Genomic DNA, 19,939 nt, shown 5'->3' with positions numbered 1-19,939 from the left:
AGCTCACCAAGACACAGTACTCCTTGCCCGGCTCGGTGGAGACGGCGCTGATATCGCCCAGCTTGGCTGTGCCCAAAGAGCGAAAGAAGCTGGTCTGGCAATCCTCATGGCACGTGAAGAGGCAGTCATCCGTGACAACCAGGCAGCAGGGGATGCAGGGGCTGGGAGCTACACCCTGGGGGATGACCTGGCAGCAGGGCGGGGGAGAGGCAGGCTGGGGCCTCCAGGGCTGGTCTGCACCAGAACTCCCCACTCCAGGGGACCCAGCCAGCCCTTCTGCTCTCCCTCCAGGGATCGGGAGCAGAGGTGGGGGTGGGGGTGATGGTAGGAGTGCTCCAGGCTGCAGGTGGTCTTGAGCGCCAGGGTCCGTTCCTGGGCTGCCCCCTGGAGGTCTGTCTTGGCCCTGAGGTTGCTCTGTGACTGTGGGTTTAGGGATGGGGCCTTGGGGGTCCCGGGTGGGTCAGCCAGGCCAGGTGAGCGGTAGAGGCAGGTGGAGCTCACCCCTTTGGACACGGCCTGGCAGAGGTGCTGCATCCAATCGGCCATCTCGGTTTCACTCTCGGCACTCAGCTCCAGGCAGGGCCGGTCGGAGAGAATGACCTGGAAGGCGTGGGGCCGATCCGTGGTGTTGGCTCTCCGGCAGCCACCGCACTGCTCCCCCCTGGGCCAGAGGAGGAGGGTGAAACGGGAGCGAGGAGGCAAGGGCAGCACAGGGTGGCAGCCCCCGGGGTCAGTGCGGGGTGTGTGGCGCAGGGTCTGTCCCACCGTCCTGGGGGCTGGAGGACACCAGAAGGTTCTCCAGACCCTTCCAGTTCCCAGGAGAGGTCTGGGAGCCCCACCCATTTCTGTGTAACACCTTTCATCTCCAGAATACCCAAGATCTACTAGATACCCAAGCATGGCCAGGTGAGGCTGGGAATCAGCTTTCCCTCCAGCCCTCTGAGAATCGGCCACATTCATTCATGGATGCTTCCTCTTGAGGGCCCACCGTTCCTTCCAAGTACCCGAGTGTCCACCTCCCATCAGGCTGGGAACTTCCAGGGAAGGGCCTGCCTCCCCCATCAGACTGGACCTGTTCTCAGCCAGGAGCTCCTTGCTGCCTCCCTCCTCCCCTCCTGTGGGTTCCTTGCAACCCTCAGAGCGTGGAAGCCCCAGGCCACCTGTCAGGGCCGCTGGATAGGCTAGGGCTGATGGCAAGGCTGAACTGCCAAGAGGGGCGGCCATCTTGAACCAGGGAGATAGCAGCTCTGGGCCCCAGGATACAGCCCCCATCTCCCGCACTCACCCCATGTTCACCGAGAGCAGAGGGATGACGTCAGTGCGGTCCGGGTACTGGTAGAGGATCCCATTGCTGCAGGGGCACAACACAGGGTGAGTAAGGCCTGTCCCGGGAATTGGGGCCAGGCGGAGCCCAGATCCCAGGGTTCCCCTCCCACGCACAAGCTGTGGCTATGAACCTCCGGCAAAGGAGGCCAGCAGCTGTCGCCTACGGGAGGGTGAAGAAAGACCTGGGGGCCCAGCAGGGAACGTGGCTACCTCAGCAGACCTGGAGCACACCTCAAGGTTTATCAGAGAGACACAGCCTGCGTCCTCTCCCGAGGCACTCAAGGATTCCTGGGTCCCCAAAGATGACTGGCTCTACAGAAACTCTCTAACACCCTAAGCTAGGTCTCCTCCAAGCTCTTGTAGGGAAGGGAAGCATCCCCTCCTCAGTGACCTGCTGCAGAGAGATCCCCGCTGGGGACCTGACAGCCCAGATACCCCAGGACCCAGCCCGAGGCCCGGAGCTGCCAGGGCTCACCTGAGCACCACGAAGCATGTCTTCCAGTGTTCCTTGCCCAGGTAGGAGGTGCCCGCCTTGTAGTGCAGCATGCCTTCTTTGGTGATGGTGCCCTCGGGGGGTGAGCAGTGGCAGGGGGTGGGGCCCAGGGACTCATCGGTGGGGTCCTCCCAGTGCACAAGCCCATAGAAGTGCACAGTGACAGCAGATGCCTGCGGCGGTGGGGGGGGCAGCGGACAAAGCAAGTGAGCCCTGGGCCAGGCAGGTGGCTGAGCCTGGAATCGGCTCATAGATGGTCTGGCGCCTGGGATAGCCAAGAGCAAGGGCATTTTAGCCTCAGCACACACCCGAAGTAGGAAGAAGGACTGACCTTCCTCCTTTCCAGGGTAGGAAAGCCCCACCTGCCCATGCCGAAGGCATCTATTTGTGTCCCTTAAGCCTCACACCAAGGCTGGCTGCTGCACTGCTATTTCAGGGGTTGCACCCACCTTCCTCCCCAGGTTCTTACTTCACACTTCGATTCCTGGGCCACAAATTTGGCTAGTGCCAGCTTCTCCATGGTGGCATCCGTCAGGATGCTGGGGTAGGGTGGTTCTCGACAGCCTTTGATCATGGCTGACTTCAAAGACGCCAAAAAGAACCTGCATAGGGAGTGGGGCTTGGGGTTAGAGGCCTAGGACCAGGGCCGCAACACAACAGGGCTTAGTCCTCAGCGCTCCTGGCCTGGAGGGGTCACAGAAACTAGGGGGAGGGGCCTGGCTAGATCCAGTGCCCAGAGTGGCGGGTGGGGCAATGACAAGGTAGGAGTCCGAGGTCATCAAATGACAACTGGAACAGGCCTGATTGTTCTCAATGTACAAGGGGCCTGGGATTTTGACATTGAGGGAAGATGGACAAGGCGAGGGTAGGCAGGACTTGAACAGGTGGGACCTTGAGCCTGGACAATGGTGTGACTGTTCAAGGGCATGCCCAGCCCAGCAGCATGGCTCTGTGCCTTGAAGGAAGGCAGGAAGCTGTTGGACAACTCATGCCAGTGCCCTCGAGAGTCGCCAGAGGTTGATGTCAGCTGGGCTGACCATATGAGTCCTATGATTGTCTACTTGCCTGCCTCTCTGAACAGATGCAGGTTCCAGAGGGAATGCTTCTGGTTTCCCCTCCTGGACCTCCCACCCCCAGGCCACCTACACCTATGGGCAGTTGCGGAGTCTCCAGTCCTCCCAAAGGGGCGGGGCTGCCACTCACTCAGCCAGCGCTGCGTCGGCTGTGTCCAGCAGAAACTGCTTCCTGCGGTTAGTGCACACCAGCTTCACCGTCTGCTGGTCCAGGCCAACCTGCCAGAAACCACATCCTCACATGCACAGGGGGCTTGGCTGCTGCCTGGTGGAGGCGGCAGTGTGGCCAGGCTGAGTGCTGGCTGGGGAGGAAGCACACCCCAGGCTGCCACCAAGTAAAGCCCCAGAAGCCCGGGGCTGGCATGAGTGAGGGAGGGACAGTTGGAAGTCTAGCACAGGAAGAGGCGACCTCAGGCTTGGTTCTTACCCCCAGCGTCATGTACAGAAGCTTCTCTGAGAGTTAAGTTGGTCCCCAACCCCAGGTGAGTGAGATGAGAAGCCCTGTGCCTACAGCAGGCGTGCAACTGCGGAGCCTGGACTCACCGACACATAGTCAAGTTCATTGTAAGAAACGGCCTCTTCCACCAGGTATGGCTTCTCTGTGGCCCCTGAGAGAGGAGACCCCAAGGCCTATTATCCCCATAGGCCTCTTTTTCCTCTCCCTGCCCCATTTTCTTAGACACAGCCCCCTCTCTTAGGGGACCCGTCCTTGGCCTGCAGTCTGAGCTGACATAGTAGGAGAAAGGCGTGGAGTGCTCACAGAGGGTGTTCCAGGCTCATGTGTGAGGGCAGCTGGCAACACCCTGCTTTGGGTGCCTTTTCATCACTACATGCCAGGCAGCTGGAAGGTACTCAGAGGGCAAGGGGACTGGGGAAAAGGGGCTGAGAGTCAGCCTCGTCCACAACCCGCTGTCTGCCCGGGGGCGGCAGGCACCTTTCCGGAGCAGGTAGACATAGCAGTCCGTGAGCAGCACGTACAGCAGCTGCAGGTTGCCCTCCATGTGCCCGGTGCTCATCCGGATCATCTGGGGGCCGAAGCAGACAGAGGTCAAGCAGGCGGCTGCTGCCGCTCCAGCAGGGGCGGTGGCCCATCCCGCCTCGCCCTTGCTGTCTTTTGCTCGCTCCTGAGCTCCTGAGTTCCTAGGACTTACTTTAAATAGCTGCTCTTCGTTTTCTCTGAACACGTGGATCATTAGCAGGAGCAGGTGATTGTTGTCTACTCTGTGAGGGCCAAGTCGGGAGGGTGAGGTGTCAGGCGGGCAGGGCTGGGAGGGGCCACACCCCACCCCAGAGCCGGGGGTAGTGCCTCCGCCTCTCCCCAGGAGCCTAATTTAGGGAGGGAGGCTCACCCCCCTTCCACTCAGGCTAGGTCTTCCTAGGGCTTAATTTATCTGGAGGTCAGAGGCGCAGTATCTCCAGCTTCAAGGGCTGGGAAAGTCCTGCACCAGCCACACGGTCTTGTTACCTGAACTCCGAGGAATGAAGCATCTCTGAGGGGCTCCCCTGTCCCTCATCCACCCCAGAGTCCTCAGCGCTGCTCAGGCATGGGCTGGGCTGCTCTCGCTTGAGCTGGCAGAGAGCCTCCTGGGTCCCAGGCTCTGGCTCAGACACAGGCCCCTCTCTGACCAGGGACAGCTGGGCCTCCAGCTCCTGAGCCTCCCCTGTGGTGTCCTCTAGGGGCCGAGGCGTCTGTCCCTCTCCTCCTCCTCCCTCTTCTTCTTGGCCAGCAACCTCAGGGCTACTAGGAACATGCAGCGGTTGGCCAAGCCCTGCAGGGTCATGGTGGCCGCCACCTGATGTAACAGTGCTTGGACTCTCGACGGTAAAGCGGTAGAAGTCCATTGGGGCTGAAAGCCCCTCACTAAAGTCGCAAAGCGGCGGCCTCTCCGGGGCATCCCCGGGAGAGCCGGTCCGAAAGGACTGGTCTGGAGGCTCGACACAGGAGCACCAGGTGCTGGGGTCCAGCTGCCCATTGAGTTGGTCGATAACCTTGCTCAGGGGCTGCCCCAGGCGCTCCATGGAGGTGTCCTTCATTTCAGGGATCAGCAGGCCCGGCTCCGAGCGCTCGCTGCTCTCCGTGGTGCTGCTCGGCCCCTCTCCCTCCTCCTGAGGGGAGGCAAGCATAGTGTCTGGCGAGTCCCGCCCGAGGCCTGGGCTGTCACCGTCCCTTTGCTTGGCACATTTCTTCTGGCTGCAGGCGGGGTGAAGTGGACTCGCCTCCTCATCTGATCTGCTCTTCTTCTTCTTGCCAATTTTCTTCTTCTTGGTGACCCTGGGACATTACAATGATGGGAGAGTGTTAACCCCTCAGTAACCCAGTGCTGGGGAAAACCAGGCTGGGTCACTGCGGTAATGCTGGGTATGTGACCTCTGAGGGCACAGCTAGTGCGTCAGTGGTCCTAGGCAGTGCTGGGTGGAGGCACTGGGTCAGGGGACAGTAGCGGCTCAGGCCCCGAGGTACCCCCTTTGCTGGCAGAGGCGGGGTGGGGGAGCATGGGCTGGGCACAGATGGCCACAACCAGAGGAAGCCGAGCTGGTCCTCCAAATTCCTCCTGATGGAACAACTGAGCTAGCTGCACTCTGGGAAAGAAAAACAGGCCAGGGCTGGTCAGGCAATGCCCCTCCACTCAGCCCCCCTTAGGATGTGGACGATGGGTCCTGAGCTGACCTCACTTCGCTTTCAGCATTATTATGGATGAATCACCCAGAAATATACTCAGCGCTTTCTGGGCTCACGGTCCGTGTCCCACTCTGGTTCCAGGTTGGCTGGAGCAGGCTTGGCTAATGGACCCCAGGTCTGAGCCATCAATGCTGCTCTGGACTGGAACCAACCAGTAGGGTGGCCTCCTGGCTCCAGTTACTGGGGAGCAGTCTCCCTGCTTCAGGCCAGCAAGCGTGGGGCAGTCTGACACGTACACGGGGCTTCTCCTCTTATTCAGTGCGAAGTTTCGAGAGGGGGTCAGGGAGGTCAGGGAGCCGGGAAGGCTCTGGTCAACTGTCCCCCTGGCCACTCACCACGTTCTTCCCTTCTGTGTCCCACCCATATGACAAAGCTAATTTTCTTTTAATGAATCTCAGAAATTGTATCTTCACTTCCAAGAACTCCCTTGGGAAGGAGTCCAACCTGAAGGTGCTTTCTGATCTTAGGCAGACCCAACAAATGCCCTGGCTGGCCCCAGAAGCCAGCCATGGTGGCTGCTGGTGCTGCCTGCTTCCAAGGGCTTGGGCCTTACAATGGACTGAATGTGTGTGTCCCCTCCAAGTTCCTATGCTGAAATCCTAACTCCCGATGTGATGGTATCAGGAGGTGGGGCCGCTGGGAGGTGATGAGAACTTGAGGGTGAAATCCTCAGGAATGGGATCAGCGCTCTCATAAACGGGACCCTAGAGAGCTTGCTCTCTGCTCCCTGCCATGACACAGCGAGAAGAGGGCCATCTGTGAATCCCTCATCAGAGCCTGGCCACACCGGGACCCTGACCTCAGACTGCAGGCTCCAGAGCTGCAAGGAAGAATGCCTGTGGTCGAAGCCGCCTGGCTGCTGTGCTTTGTTCCAGCAGCCGAGCTGACTAGGACAGGCCTCCATTTACTCTTGCTCAAAGAACTGCCCAGAGGTGGGAAGGGTTCCCAGGAAAGCATGCAACTGCCCTCAGGGGGTGTCCTGGTCTGCGCTAGACGAACAGCTGATGCTGGGAGTGGACAGGTTGGACCCCAGGACCCCAGCACCTCTCTGGGCCCCTCCCCACTGACCTAATGACCTCGAGCTCTGCGCAGGGATCCGGTGGGTCCAGGGCCTGGGCCTCCTCCTTCTCCTGAGAGGTGGTATGTATGGGGGTGGTGTCAGAGGAGGACACGGTCTCTGCCGGCTCCTCGTTGAAGGGGTTCTGGCGCTGGGTGGGGCTCCTGGTGGAGGCCTTGCTGCTGGTCAGGTCCGAGGCTGTGGAGCGAGGGCCACTGACCGTGTCTGTGAGGTCTCCATCTGGGAGGACAAGGAAGCAGAAGACACCCTGTCAGGCACTCCCTGGGGCCCCTGACCCCCAGAGCATGCCTTAGCCCAGGAGGGAGGCAGGTCAATTCCTCCCAGGGAAACCTGACCCGGGTGGCCCTATTTCAAGTAGAAGCCCCAGCCTAACAGGACATGGGATTTGTACTTTAGGAGCAACTTGGAGGGACCGCCATCTCTACCACCCTTGGGGCCCTCCAGAGCTCACAACAATTTGGCTGAGTGTGTGTTAAGGGCCCCAAGGTGAAGCAGCCTCCAGGCTCAAGTTCCAGGCTTAAGCCCCATAGGGACGGTGACCTTGAGGCCTCCATGGGTGGCTGGGAGCCCCAGAGAGGAGCCAGGCTGCACGCCTCTTAGGTTACCCTCAGAGCCTTCCTGCCAGGATGCTACGGGGGTACCCAGCATCCCCTTAGCCCCATATCCCGCTCATAGAGCTGAGAGGTGCCCAAAGTCTTCTGAAGGGTCCCTTGCAGAGGTGAAAGGAACACAAAGTGAGAAGAATGGAGGTAGACAGCAGAGAAAGTGAGGGGTGCAGAGAGGGGCAGAGGCTGGGAAGACAGATGGGAGCCCAAGGGGTGGGAACCATGGGGCAGAGGGAAACACCCAGAGCACAGGGTAGAGAAAAAATGACAGAGCAGGGCAATGAGAACGAGGTGTGAAGGGGCAAGGACAGGTGTCCGAGAGGCTGCCCCCCAGGCTGCTTCTCCCTTGCCCCCAACCCTACATACTCCTGGGGGGCAGGACCAGGTGCCCCTGCAAGGGTGGTGCTGAGAATCCATTTCATTCAAGCATCAGCTCACTGCTCCTCTCTGAGTCACACCCTGACACGCCCCCCCAAGAGGGGAGCTGGCTTAGCCACCCCACCTGACCCAGCTGTCTGCCCCAGGTTACTGGAACAGGGCAGGAGAGGGAGCCCGGGCAGAAGTACACAGGCCATTTAGCCAGTGGCAGATGGGAGCCACCCAAGCAGAGAACTGAGGCCCAGCTGGTGAAACCACCTAGGTGAGAGTCAATGGCAAGGGACACGGCTGGTCATGCTCCATTTGCTGGCCAATGCCCATCTTGCTGGCCATTGTCTACCCGGAAGAAAAGAGGCAAACATGTGCCCCACAGCCCAACTAGGAGCCCAACCGGCTGTCAACTTAGTGCGTCTTGGAAACCACAGGGCAGCTGTCTGCTGATGCAGCACACCGTGTTTTTTTTTTTTTTTTTGAGACAGAGTCTCGCTGTGTCACCCAGACTGGAGTGCAGTGGTACAATCACAGCTCACTGCAGCCTCAACCTCCTGGGTTCATGCGATCCTCCTGCCCTGCCTCAGCCTACAGAGCAGCTGGAACAATGGGCACAGTGGCTCACGCCTGTAATCCCAGCACTTTGGGAGAACGAGGCGGGTGGATCACGAGGTCAGGAGTTCGAGACCAGCCTGACTAACATGGTGAAACCCTGTCTCTACCAAAAATACAAAAATTAGCTGGGTGTGGTGGTGGGCCCTATAATCCCAGCTACTCAGGAGGCTGAGGCAGGAGAATCTCTTGAACCCGGGAGGCAGAGGTTGCAGTGAGCTGAGATCGATTCATTGCACTCCAGCCTGGGCCACAGAGTCAGACTCCGTCTCAAAACAAACAAACAAACAAACAAAATATGAGACCAGAGTAGCTGGGACTATAGGCGTGCACCAGCACACCCGGCTAATTTTTGTACCTTTAGTAGAGACGGGGTCTCCCTGTGTTGCCCAGGCTGGTCTCAAACTCCTGGGCTCAGGCGATCCTCCAGGCTCTGCTTCCCAAAGTGCTGGGATTATAGGTGTGAGCTACCATGCCTGGCCCTTTAAAAAAAAAAAAAAAAAAACTGCTGTCTTTAAATATAAGGACAAAAGAGGAGGCTAAAGGCAATGAGAAGCTCTGCCAGAAAACACCAGTGACATCGGGGACTTTTTCTAGATTTCCTGGGATCCCAGAGCCTGAGTTCTAAGATGCAGAAAATGAAGTCCCTCAGTCCCAGAGCAGACTCCCGCCAAGCCCATGTGTTCTTGCTCTGGCCCTGTGATTATCCTCAGCACATGCAGTTGCACCCAAGAGGAGCCTCGAGAGGTGAGTGGGCAGATCATGAGATGTGGTGGGTGTCAAGCCCCGGATACCCACCAGTTCTGTAAATAAGCCAAAGACCAGGGGAAGGCTGCCCAGATCTCAGCCCCAGGCTCCAAGTTTGGAGCTGCCCCAAGTCCTGCCTTCCTCCAGGTCCAAGAAGAAGACAGAGCCTCCCAGGGTGAGCTGCTAGAGTGAGCTCCAGAATCCTGCTCCAGGAACTCAGGAAATCTCACCCTGCCCTGGGGCAAGTAGTGCAACTGGGCTGTTAGTTCTCAGGCTGCAGGGAGCCCTGAAAGGCTACAGAGGAAGGTCAGGCCCTGCTTGTCAAGTGACTGCAACAGGCATGTCAGGAGGGGGGTTAGTTGTTAGAATCAGAGGGAAAAAAACAATATCCAGCATGTGTGCTGCAAGAAGAGAGGCTGAGAGGGTACATGATGTTATGATGGAATTCTGGAATCCAAGCTGATTTAACTCAAATGTGGGACCCTTCAATGCTACTCTTGGCCAAATGTAATAGTTTATTTCTCCCAATGCCATATCTTATTTCCCAGAAAGTTAAGCTATTTCATACTCACATTATTTGGGAGGAGATCACCTGTCACCCATTACTCAGAATCACCTGTCACCTATTACTCAGAATCACGTCTCTAATAATGCGGGGAGAGCCACCTGCTGCTCATCCTCAGGGTGAGGCAATTCTTAACTCCCCTGTTCAGAGGCCAAGTCCCCTCACCTCCCCTGCTCCAGGCTGGAAGTGGCCCAGAGGGTAAGAGGCTTTTTAATAACGGGGATTTGGACCAGGCGCGGTGGCTCACACCTGTAATCCCAGCACTTTGGGAGGCTGAGGAGGATGGATCACCTGAGGTCAGGAGTAGGAGACCAACCTGGCCAACATGGCAAGACCCTGTTTCTACTAAAAATACAAAAATTAGCCAGGTATGGTGGCACACACCTGTAATCCCAGTTACTTGGGAGGCTGAGGCAAGAGAATTGCTTGAACTCGGGAGGTGGAGGTTGCAGTAAATTGAGATCATGCCACTACACTCCAGCCTGAGCAACAGAGCGAGACTCTGTCTCAAAAAATAAAATAAAATAAAATAGGCCGGGCGTGGTGGCTCATGCTTGTAATCCCAGCACTTTGGGAGGCTGAGGCAGGTGGATCATGAGGTCAGGAGATCAAGACCATCCTGGCCAACATGGTGAAACTCTGTCTCTATTAAAAACACAAAAAATTAGCTGAGTGTGGTGGCATTTGCCTATAGCTCCAGCCATTTGGAAGGCTGAGGCAGGGGAATCGCTTGAACCTGGGAGGTGGAGGTTGCAGTAAGCCAAGTTTGTGCCACTGCACTCCTGCCTGGCAATAGAGTGAGACACCATCTCAAAAAATAAAATAAAATAAATTAAATAACAAGGATCTGCTATGGCCTCAGATTTAAGGGGGAAACATTCACCTTATTGTCAACACGACCTTTGCTTTGAGTAATTGTGGCAACCTGGGAATATATACAAACCCAGAAGTGGAATTTCAGGCAGAAAAATGCCCAGGCACTGCTACTGCCTGGGAGACAGGGTGGGAGGGCTGGCAGACTTCCTTTTAATCTGCTTTAAAACTTCAAGGAGATTCTCTTTGTAGGAAGTTTCAGCTGTACCTGGGCAGTTCCCTCACTTGGACCTCAATCTCTCCAAAACACCCAAGAGGAAGCCATTAGGACAGATTGAAAGAATCAATCTGTCTTTCTCCTTGATGCCCATCTGATCCAAAGGAGCTTACAACCCACATGTTTAAAGGCATGGTTTTCCAGAACAAGTCTTGGTTCACTGGGTCAGGCCCTATACACCCCGAGAGCATCAGCTGGCACTGGAATCAGAAAGGGTGATCTCATATCCCCTGAAATGCAGCCACTTAGTGACTCCGAAAGGCCACTGCACAAAGGCAGGAGCCCTGCACTGGGAGAAGGGATTTGCCTAAGGCTGGAGGTCAAGTTTTCCCACTGCAGAATTCCATCTATTAGAACACCAAACTTGGCTTTATTATGATCATGGACATTATTATAAATAATAAGGAGCTGATTTGATACATGCAGCAAGCTTGGCATGGAAACATTGCAAAACAGGAAAAGAGGGTAACAGCGGACTCTGGCCCACCTTCCCAGTCTGTGCTGGGTACAGACGGCACTGCTGGAAACACATCTCCAAAATCATAATCTACAAAAACGAGGGACAAAACTGAAGATTAGAAACACAGGCAGTGGAAGGACGACTGGAGGGGGTGGGAGGGAGTGGGGTGGGAGACATGGGGAGGAAACAGGAGAGGAAAACTTCGACTTTCTCCATTGTATCCAACAGCCTTGGGGAAACTTACTAGGGCCCTGGCTGCCTCTCAGCTCAAGCACTGGCCCAGGAGCCTCCAACCAGCTGGAAAGACCCATAGCGGGTGACCCCTTTCCACACCCAGAAGCTGGTTCTGGCAGAGAGAAGCCTGGCTGCCTGTGCCTAGCTTTGTTTTCTACCCCTTGCTTTCCTTCCTTTTGTACCCTAGCAGGCAAGGAGATACTGCCCTGGCAGCTGCAGTTGTACAATCTCCAAATTGCTGAGGGGACACCTCCATCCATGGAGCCATCCTTGCCCGGGCTGTTCCGGCAAGGCCCATCCCTCCGACTTCTAGGCAGCCCATCGGCCCAACCGAAGGAGACTGAGCTGCTGTCTTCTGCTTGTACAGTCAATGACGTTGCGGCAGGTCTTGCTAACACCAATTCTGAAAGGCACCTCCCTCCCTGGGACATATAACCCGTGGTACAGCAGAAATAAAGAAAGGGGAAGGTCAAGGTCTCAATGCCGAGGCAATTCTAGAGTGCCCGAGGGCTGAACTGGGTTGGGATCCCCTTCCCTGGAGGTGAGGTGGTGGGTGAAGGAGATGAGGGGCTCTGGTCTCCCACAGGGGATAAAGTGGGGAAAATGGCCAATTTTGTTATGAACACCGAGGCCTAAGGTTTGAAAGAAACCAGGCTGTTCCAGTAAGTCCTTGGGTCAAGACAACAAAATGACCTGCAGCTTCTTCCTCGGTCTCTGATGCAATGGGCGCGACCATCCCAAACACACCAGAGAGCGCAGGAGGGACCTGGAGAAATCAGACGGACACATGGGACGCAGCAGCGGCAAGGTTTCCCTGCGCTTCGGACCTGCCTGGCTCACTCTTCTTCAAGGGGTTCCTTAACTTCTTTCTGCCTAGAGTGTGGGGCCAGACAAGCTCCGGAGAGCAGGCAACACTCAACCCTGTGACAAGGGTTTCCAGGCCCCAGTGCTAAACCTTCCTTGCTTAGAAAACTGCCCCAGGCATGTAACTAGAACCTTCTGGAAAGGCGTCTAACCCTAAAAAAAAAAAACACCTCATTTCGGCTTTTTGTGCCCAGAATCCGCTTTTTAGCCACCACACAGACTCTGAGGAGATGAAGATCTGGGAAGTGGCCAGCCCTGTTGAATTGCAAATTTCTGCCACCAGACCAAAAACTAGCCAAGAAAGACACCCAGCCAGGCTTAAGCAGCTCAAGTCCGTTTCACAGCAGGGGCTGGGCCTTTCTGCCCCGGGGCCACTCACCCTCGCTAGATGGGGCAATTGCACTGTCATCCCACTCCAGGTTGGTGGAGGTGACGGAGTTGAAGGAGTTGAGGGACAGACTGTCTGAGCCATGGACCGAGCTGGGAAGGCGGTCTTCAAAGTCCAGCAGGTACTGAGGTTTGTAGTAGTCGGGCATGTAGGGGGCCAGGTCTAGGTAAGGGGCATCCTGAGGAGAGAGTAGAGGAGGCCCGTTTGGTGGGAGGCCTCGGGTAGCAGCCTTCCACGGACAGCAAGATCCAAGCCTGGGAGACACAGATGTGCCTCTGTGATACCCTCTAGGCTAGTTTCTCTTTGGGAAATCAATGGCTTAAAGTAGTAAATTCAAAGATAAGCTGCTAAGAAGAGCAACGTGAATAGTGTTGGCTTTTAAAGGTGTGGACCTCAGGCTGATAGAACCTTTTGGTGCCCCTGCTCTCTCTCTTTTTTTTTTTTTTTTGAGACAGAATCTCACTCTGTTGCCCCGGCTGGAGTGTAATGGCGTGATCTCGGCTCACTGCAACCTCCGCCTCCCGGGTTCAAGTGATTCTTCTGCCTCAGCCTCCTGAGTAGGTGGGATTACAGGCACCTGCCGACACACCCCACTAATTTTTGTTTTTAGTAGAGACGGGGGTTCTCCATGTTGGCCAGGCTAGACTCAAACTCCTGACCTCAGGTGATCCACCTGCCTTGGCCTCTCAAAGTTCTGGGATTATAGGTGTGAGCTACTGCGCCCAGCCCAAGAAAGGTCATTTGATTAGAATGAGGTGGCTGCATCCATTTTGAGCCCAGTGCAAGAGGTGCCTGGGAGCCCCTTTGGCTCCTGTGGGCCAGCATCACGTTTGTACAGGGTGTAATGGGGAGAGAAGCTTGAGAACTTGAAGGGGGTGGCTGAAGGCATGTCAGCTGGGAGGCACAGAGCTGATGACACTTTTCAGAGTTCCAGAGGGACCAGGCTGAATTTGCCTTGTCCTTCTAACTCTCATGTCCTAAACATGAAGGCTGCTCTTCTGGGCTAAGATACTCCAGGCAATGAGGCAATGTGGCTTTTCTCCAAGTTGGATAGGGAGATAGGAGGAAGTCACCTGAACCAGGAATTCTTGCCATCAGTAACCCAAGAGAGAATCACTTCTCCTCTCCCTCAATTCCACCGACCATGAAACCTTTCCCTCACCTGAACAAACAAGCTTTGCTCAAGCCCAGTCATACCCAACAAGCTCCCCCAACAAGACCTGAAAAATGAAACCATCACCCACCCTGCTCCCACCTGGCCCCTCCTCTGCTTCCCACAAGCAGCGAGCGCCCTGGTGTCTCACCAGATCCAGCTCGAAACGAATGAACTCCAGCCCGGACACCAAGGTCAGGAAGAGCGTCAGGTGATCGTGGCTGCAGACCAGGGCATTCCTGTGAGACACAAGAAACCATGATGGCACCTCTGGGCCTGTTGACCAGCCTGGCCTAACCTCACCAACATGCCAGCTGTGTTGAAATTTGACATGTGATGTCCCCTACCTTGGACGGCACCCAGCTAGATATGACCATCACCCACCACCCTCTCAGCCTTCTCCCACTGAGTTAGCAGCCACATTGCACTGTCCTGCAGTGACTTCAGAGATGGGCAAGGGCAAGGCTTGCCAGGCTCTCAGTGGCTGCTATACACACTGGGACAGCAGCAACCCCAGCAAAAGTTGAGCCAAAGCTTGGGCACTGGTCAGGTCTGAAGCCAGCAGCAGAGCCCCAAATTGTACCCAGGAACCCAGATGGAACCCCAGTGCTCGTGGTGAAGGCCATCCAGCTACCGGCAAGGCTCTATTGGCTCTCTGGCATCACTGATGTGGCACACTGTGCTGTCTGCATATGACAGGCCTTTGGGAGGTAGCTGAAGGGGAGCTCTGAGGCTAGGGGAGACAGACCGTCCCAGACACCCACTTGACGTAGTACTTATGCAGCAGACCCAGGTTCTCCTGGAACAAGCGCAGGTAGCTCTCCAAGGAGTTCTCGTTGAGGGCCAGGTACAGCCAGGCACGGCCTGCAGACAAAGGCAGGAGTAACTGGCAGGAAGGCCTGTCAGAGTGCTGGCTTTTATTTGCCAAGCAAGGGCAGAAAGGAAAGAAAGAGCAGGTCGGGGGACCAGGCACTTCAGCGGCCTTTGCGCTTGGTGGGATACCGTGACCCCTGAAGGCTTTATTTTCCTAATCAGACTTCAGTGTGTAGCTGGCCAGGAAATTCTGATAAAGAGGGCAGATTACATACTTCAGATAGGTCAAGAAATGCCAGGACTCTGTGCTGATCCTGTAGGCTAACAGTGATCCCAGCTTAGGGAGAGAAACCAGATTCCACAGCACGTGCTCAGGCTGGGATTCCATAGGAGTCCAGCTCTTGCTGGCAGCTTGCCGTCCTCCCCCGATCACTGCTGTGCCAAAAAACTGTCATATGCAGGGAGAAAAGATGCCTCATGGAGGGGGCTAGCATTTTATAAATTTATTATTTTTATTTACTATTATCGTTTTATTTTATTTTTTGAGACAGGGACTCTGTCACACAGGCTGGAGTATAGTGGTGTGATCATTAGCTCACTACAGCCTTAAATTCCTGGGCTCAAGGGATCCTCCTGCTTTACCCTCCCAAAGTGTTGGGATTACAGGCATGAGCCACTGTGCCTGGCCATTTGCTTAAATCTTTAGAGATGGGTCTCACTCTTTCTTCCAGGCTGGAGTGCAATGCTGTGATCATACCTCACTGCAGCCTCAAACTCCTGGGCTCAAGCAATCTTCCCACTTCAGGCCCCTGAGTAGCTGGGACTACAGGCATGGACCAACACATCCAGCTAATTTTTAAATTTTTGTAGAGATAGGGACTTACTGTGTTGCCCAGGCTGGTCTAGACTCCTGGCCTCAAGCCATCCTCCCTTTTTAGCCTCCCAAAATTCTTAGATTACAGGTGTGAGCCACTATGCCTGGCCTGATGCTGTCATTTTAAAACCCCACTGCTACTGGACACCACCAGGTAACTAGCCTCCCAGGGCTGACCCTGAGGCTAAACCTGGGACAGAGCCCCAAGCTACCCACAGAGAGGATGGAGCTGGTCCCTTCCCCAGCATCTCCCTGTGACTACTCACTGCGCCCCAGGTTGGTGGCCACGTGCTGCAGCACCTCGATCTGCTTGATAGCCTCTCTCCGAGTGAAATGCACCACAAGCACCCAGTAGCCAGAGGAGAGGTCCTGCAGTCTGAGAAAACAGGACAGGAGCTGCTATGACCTGCATGGGGCTGCCTGGGAAGCTGCAGTTGGCTGGTCCAGCAGTGAGCACAAGGCAGGGAGTGATGGATCCTCAGCAGGTCCCCAGGCACCCAGCACACCTTCACACCATCATGTCATTTGTGGTGAATATCCCCCCCCCATTTATGTCTTCCCAGAGGTGATTTACTGGGGTAACTACAGAGAGACTGTGGTCCACTTGAGTGGGACAAATCCCTTTCTGCCAAGGGGAGAGAAGAAAGAAAAGGCAGACAGGCTAAGGGTTTCTCTCTGGAGGCTACTCATGGCCTGTGTTGTGCTCCAGGGTCTCTGGAGACTTCCTCCACCTTACCCATATAGCAGGGCGTGGTCCAGGTGCTCACACAGACGTTGCAGGACCTTGTCATGGTTCCGGATGGCAGGGGTCTCATCCTCACATGCAGCAAAATAGCTCTGCAACTGAAAGAAAACAAGTCCAATCAGAAATGGATAAAGAGGAGGGCTACAAAAGTTCTGGAATCAAGAAGGTAGCTAAACAAACAGTCAAATGGTGTATCCATGATGACCAACGGAGATGTCTACCTCAAACTGCCCAGTCCCACCTGCTGCTCTGGCACTGGAGGTTCCAGCAGGCAAAGCCTGTCTCTTAACAGCCCAGTCCCCAGGCAGCCCCAGTAAGCAGTCTGCACAGTGACAACTTGATGCTGAGGGATCCACGGTCCATGCATAGGTCTCAGGTAGTGGCAGGCTTCAGGCCAGGGCCACAGCGCTGCATGACTCCAGGGGCACTATGTGTATAGTATATTGACAGACTCCAGTGTTCTCTGGGTCAATGCCACACAAGCCCAGAGTTGGGGCACGGACGCAGAGAGCACTATATGTATTTTCCTCCCATTGTCAATAGACCTTTAAACTTCGCATGTTGTTTTTTTGCCCTATTGAGAAAGTTTTAATTTTTTTTTTGAGATAGAGTTTCACTCTTGTCACTCAGACTGGCGTGCAGCAGCACGATCTTGGCTCACTGCAACCTCCGCCTCCCGGGTTCAAGTGATTCTCCTGCCTCAGCCTCCCAAGTAGCTGGGATTACAGGCATGCGCCACCGTGCCTGGCTAATTTTGTATTTTTAGTAGTAGAGACAGGGTTTCCCCATGTTGGTCAGGCTGGTCTCGAACTCCCGACCTCAGGTGATTTGCCTGCCTTGGCCTCCCAAAGTGCTGGGATTACAGGCGTGAGCCACTGTACCTGGCCTAGAAATTTTTAATTTTTATGCAGTCAAATCTGTCAATCTTTTCCTTTATAGTTTCCCATCTTTTCCAGTCAAATATTAGAAAAGTACGAATATATTTCTTTTTCTTTTCTTTTTGGTTGGTTGGTTGGTTGTTTTATTGAGACGAAGTCTTGTTCTGTTGCCCAGGCTGGAATGCGGTGGCATGATCTCGGCTAACTGCAGCCTGCGCCTCCCAGGTTCAAGTGATTCTCCTGCCTCAGCCTCCCAAGTAGCTGGGATTACAGGTGCCCACCACCACGCCCAGCTAATTTTTTATCTTTAATAGAGACGGGGTTTCGCCATGTTGGCCAGGCTGGTCTCAAGCTCTTGACCTCAGCTGATCCACCCACTTTGGCTTCCAGAGTGTCAGGATTGCAGGCATGAGTCACTGTACCTGGCCTGTTTGTTTCTTTTGAGACAGGGTCTCGCTCTGTCACCCAGGCTGGAGTACAGTGCTACAGTCACAGCTCACTGCAGCCTCAACCTCCTGAGCTCAAACAATCCTTCATATCACAGTGGCCCCACTTGGAGCTGCCCTCTGCACACACCAAGGGCCGATGGACTGGGGCGCCTGCCCCCACAGCCTTCTTGCCATGGCATACTAGAACTGCCTGAGGAACCTGACAAAGCTGATATGGATCTAGGCGCATGCAACGCTCACGTTAAGCCCTACACCAAGAAGGACACCCCTGTTCCTGGGCTGGGCTGATAAAAGGAGATTTGGACAGTAGGTGAGATGAACCCCATCAGGTTGGTGAGGGTGAGGGCAGCTCCACTGGTCTAGTTAAGGATAAGAAATCTCAGATATTGGACTGAGTTCACTGCAACCGCAGTTACAGAGAGAGGGCCCCTTTCAAGCAAAGCCTTAAGAGAAAAGTCTCCCCAAGTTCAAGTTAGTCATATCCTGTTCTGCTCCTGCCCTTTCAGTGGCCAGAAGGGAGCAGAACACAAGAAAAGGGCACAGATGCCTGATCCTGATCTCAGGTTGACGCTCTTGGGACAAATGTATTCTCAAGTGTTTTCTGGAAGCAGTGGTAGAGACGGCCAGAGCAGGCAAGATACATCAACCACGCCAACGAGCATGTGCTCCTGGAGAGAGGCCAACGATTCAGCTCCCACAACAAAAATAGCCTCTCTTCTCTGCAGCCCGGAGCAAGCCTGGCAGGCCTGCCAGCCAGGACAAACCTCAGTCCTGCGGGGTCCTCCCTTCCCTTCCTCTCAAGGGCAGGCAAATCGGAGCACCAGAAGGAAAGATTTCTAGAGCTCAACGAAAGAGCAATGAGCCTGCAAAAACTGCACAATCCCTCTCAGCAATGCTGGAAGCATTATTGCACACTTCAGTATTAAGTACGACCACATTGGGATAGAGCTTTTTTTTTCTTTAATTTCAAAATCTGAGTAAATCTGAGATCAGAGAGCCTTTAGACAGATGTTAGAGTTGGAAGGATCCTCAGGGATCTAGTGCAACGTTCTCATTAAAAAACCAAAACAGAATATTATTCATTCTCCTGATTATAATACCCACATGGGAAAGAATGTATTTACAGAGAAGAGGTTAAGTCCCTCAATATGGTTTTTAGTTAAGTGACAGAGCCAGGGCTGGAACTCAGACTCCTTTCTCAAGCTAAGATACCTTTAAAGAAAAATTATTCTGGAAATATTTGCTTATTGTAAAAATGCAAGCAACACAGAGGTGTGTATAAAGCATAAAGGCCCCTTGCTCCCGTTTGCTATTACCAACAGCTTGGTGTACACGTATCCCCCCAACTCTTTTCCTGTGTACACAGACTTTAAGAAAAGAAGGGGGAAAAAAAAAGGAATGCCAGGAGTGGTGGTTCATGCCTGTAATCTCAACACTTTGGGAGGCCCAAGGCAGGAGGATCGCTTGAGGCCAGGAGTTCGAGACCACCCTCAGCAACACAGTGAAACGCTGTCTGTACAAAAAAAAAACTTAAAAATTAGCTGGGTGTGGTGGCTCATGCCTGTAATCCCAGCACTTTGGGAGGCCAAGGCAGGCAAATCAGTTGAGATCAGGAGTTTGAGACCAGCCTGGCTAACACGGTGAAATCCAGTCTCTACTAAAAATACAAAACTTAGCTGGGTGTGGTGGTGCATGCCCATAATCCCAGCTACTTGGGAGGCTGAGGCAGGAGAATTGCTTGACCCCAGGAGGTAGAGGTTGCAGTGAGCCGAGATTGCACCACTGAACTCCAACTTGGGCAAAAAATAAAAATAAAAATAATTAGCCAGGCATGGTGGCATGCAACCTATAGTCCCAGCTACCTGAGAGGCTGGGGCAGGGGTCAGTGGGAGGTGTCCCTTGAGCCCAGGAGTTCAAGGCTGCAGTGAGCTGTAACAGCACCACTGCACTCCAGCCTGGAGCAAGAACTTAACTCAAAAAAAAAAAAGAAAAAGAAAAAGAAAATAAGATCATGCTATGTTTGTTTTGAAACTTGCTTTGCCTTTAAGGTATATCCATGAATATTTCTATATCGTTATTATGCACCATACTTCAACCATTGTTAAATATGGATATCATCTCCAGTTCCTGGACATTACACACAATATTGCAGTGACCATCGTGCGGTCCTGTGTGGGTGCTTCTGTATGGTGAGCGCTTGCAAGGGGAGCTGCTGAGCCAAGGGACAAACACATTTACAATGTGCCTGGGTCCTGCCACCTGCCCGTCTAGAATGTCAGATTGATTTACACTCCCACCATGCTAGCCAACACTGGATATAATTAGTCTATTTTTTTTTTTTTTGAGGTGGAGTCCTGCGCTCTGTTGCCCAGGTTAGAGTGTAGTGGCGCCATCCTGCCGCACTATAACCTCCGCCTCCCAAGTTCAAGCAATTCTCCTGCCT

The 19,939-nt window shown here is 54.4% G+C and overlaps 1 protein-coding gene across 3 annotated transcripts in view; it reads right to left on the bottom strand.

Moving 5' to 3' along the window:
* Nucleotides 1–19,939, bottom strand: part of PLEKHM2 (pleckstrin homology and RUN domain containing M2) — a 49,218-nt gene that overhangs the window by 2,249 nt on the left and 27,030 nt on the right. The window contains exons 2-18 of one of the 3 annotated variants that reach the window (XM_064363336.1): nt 16,161–16,267; nt 15,691–15,800; nt 14,502–14,601; nt 13,889–13,976; nt 12,576–12,762; nt 11,126–11,185; nt 6,641–6,869; nt 4,358–5,164; nt 4,044–4,113; nt 3,827–3,917; nt 3,436–3,500; nt 3,023–3,111; nt 2,289–2,421; nt 1,802–1,992; nt 1,286–1,351; nt 502–661; nt 8–187 (exon numbers count right to left, since the gene is read on the bottom strand). In XM_064363336.1, coding sequence (XP_064219406.1) covers nt 8–187; nt 502–661; nt 1,286–1,351; nt 1,802–1,992; nt 2,289–2,421; nt 3,023–3,111; nt 3,436–3,500; nt 3,827–3,917; nt 4,044–4,113; nt 4,358–5,164; nt 6,641–6,869; nt 11,126–11,185; nt 12,576–12,762; nt 13,889–13,976; nt 14,502–14,601; nt 15,691–15,800; nt 16,161–16,267 — 2,733 coding nt within the window. Of the gene's footprint in view, nt 1–7; nt 188–501; nt 662–1,285; nt 1,352–1,801; nt 1,993–2,288; nt 2,422–3,022; nt 3,112–3,435; nt 3,501–3,826; nt 3,918–4,043; nt 4,114–4,357; nt 5,165–6,640; nt 6,870–11,125; nt 11,186–12,575; nt 12,763–13,888; nt 13,977–14,501; nt 14,602–15,690; nt 15,801–16,160; nt 16,268–19,939 lie in introns of those variants that run through there. The other 2 variants (XR_010337725.1, XM_064363337.1) reach the window with 2 other exon arrangements.

This window comes from Aotus nancymaae, unplaced genomic scaffold (genome assembly GCF_030222135.1).
Source record: "Aotus nancymaae isolate 86718 unplaced genomic scaffold, 86718_ANA_hifiasm-v0.15.2.pri h1tg000053l, whole genome shotgun sequence".
NCBI classification, from domain to species: domain Eukaryota; kingdom Metazoa; phylum Chordata; class Mammalia; order Primates; family Aotidae; genus Aotus; species Aotus nancymaae.
Note: the sequence above shows the minus strand (reverse complement) of the source record. Positions and strands in the feature narration are given on the sequence as shown.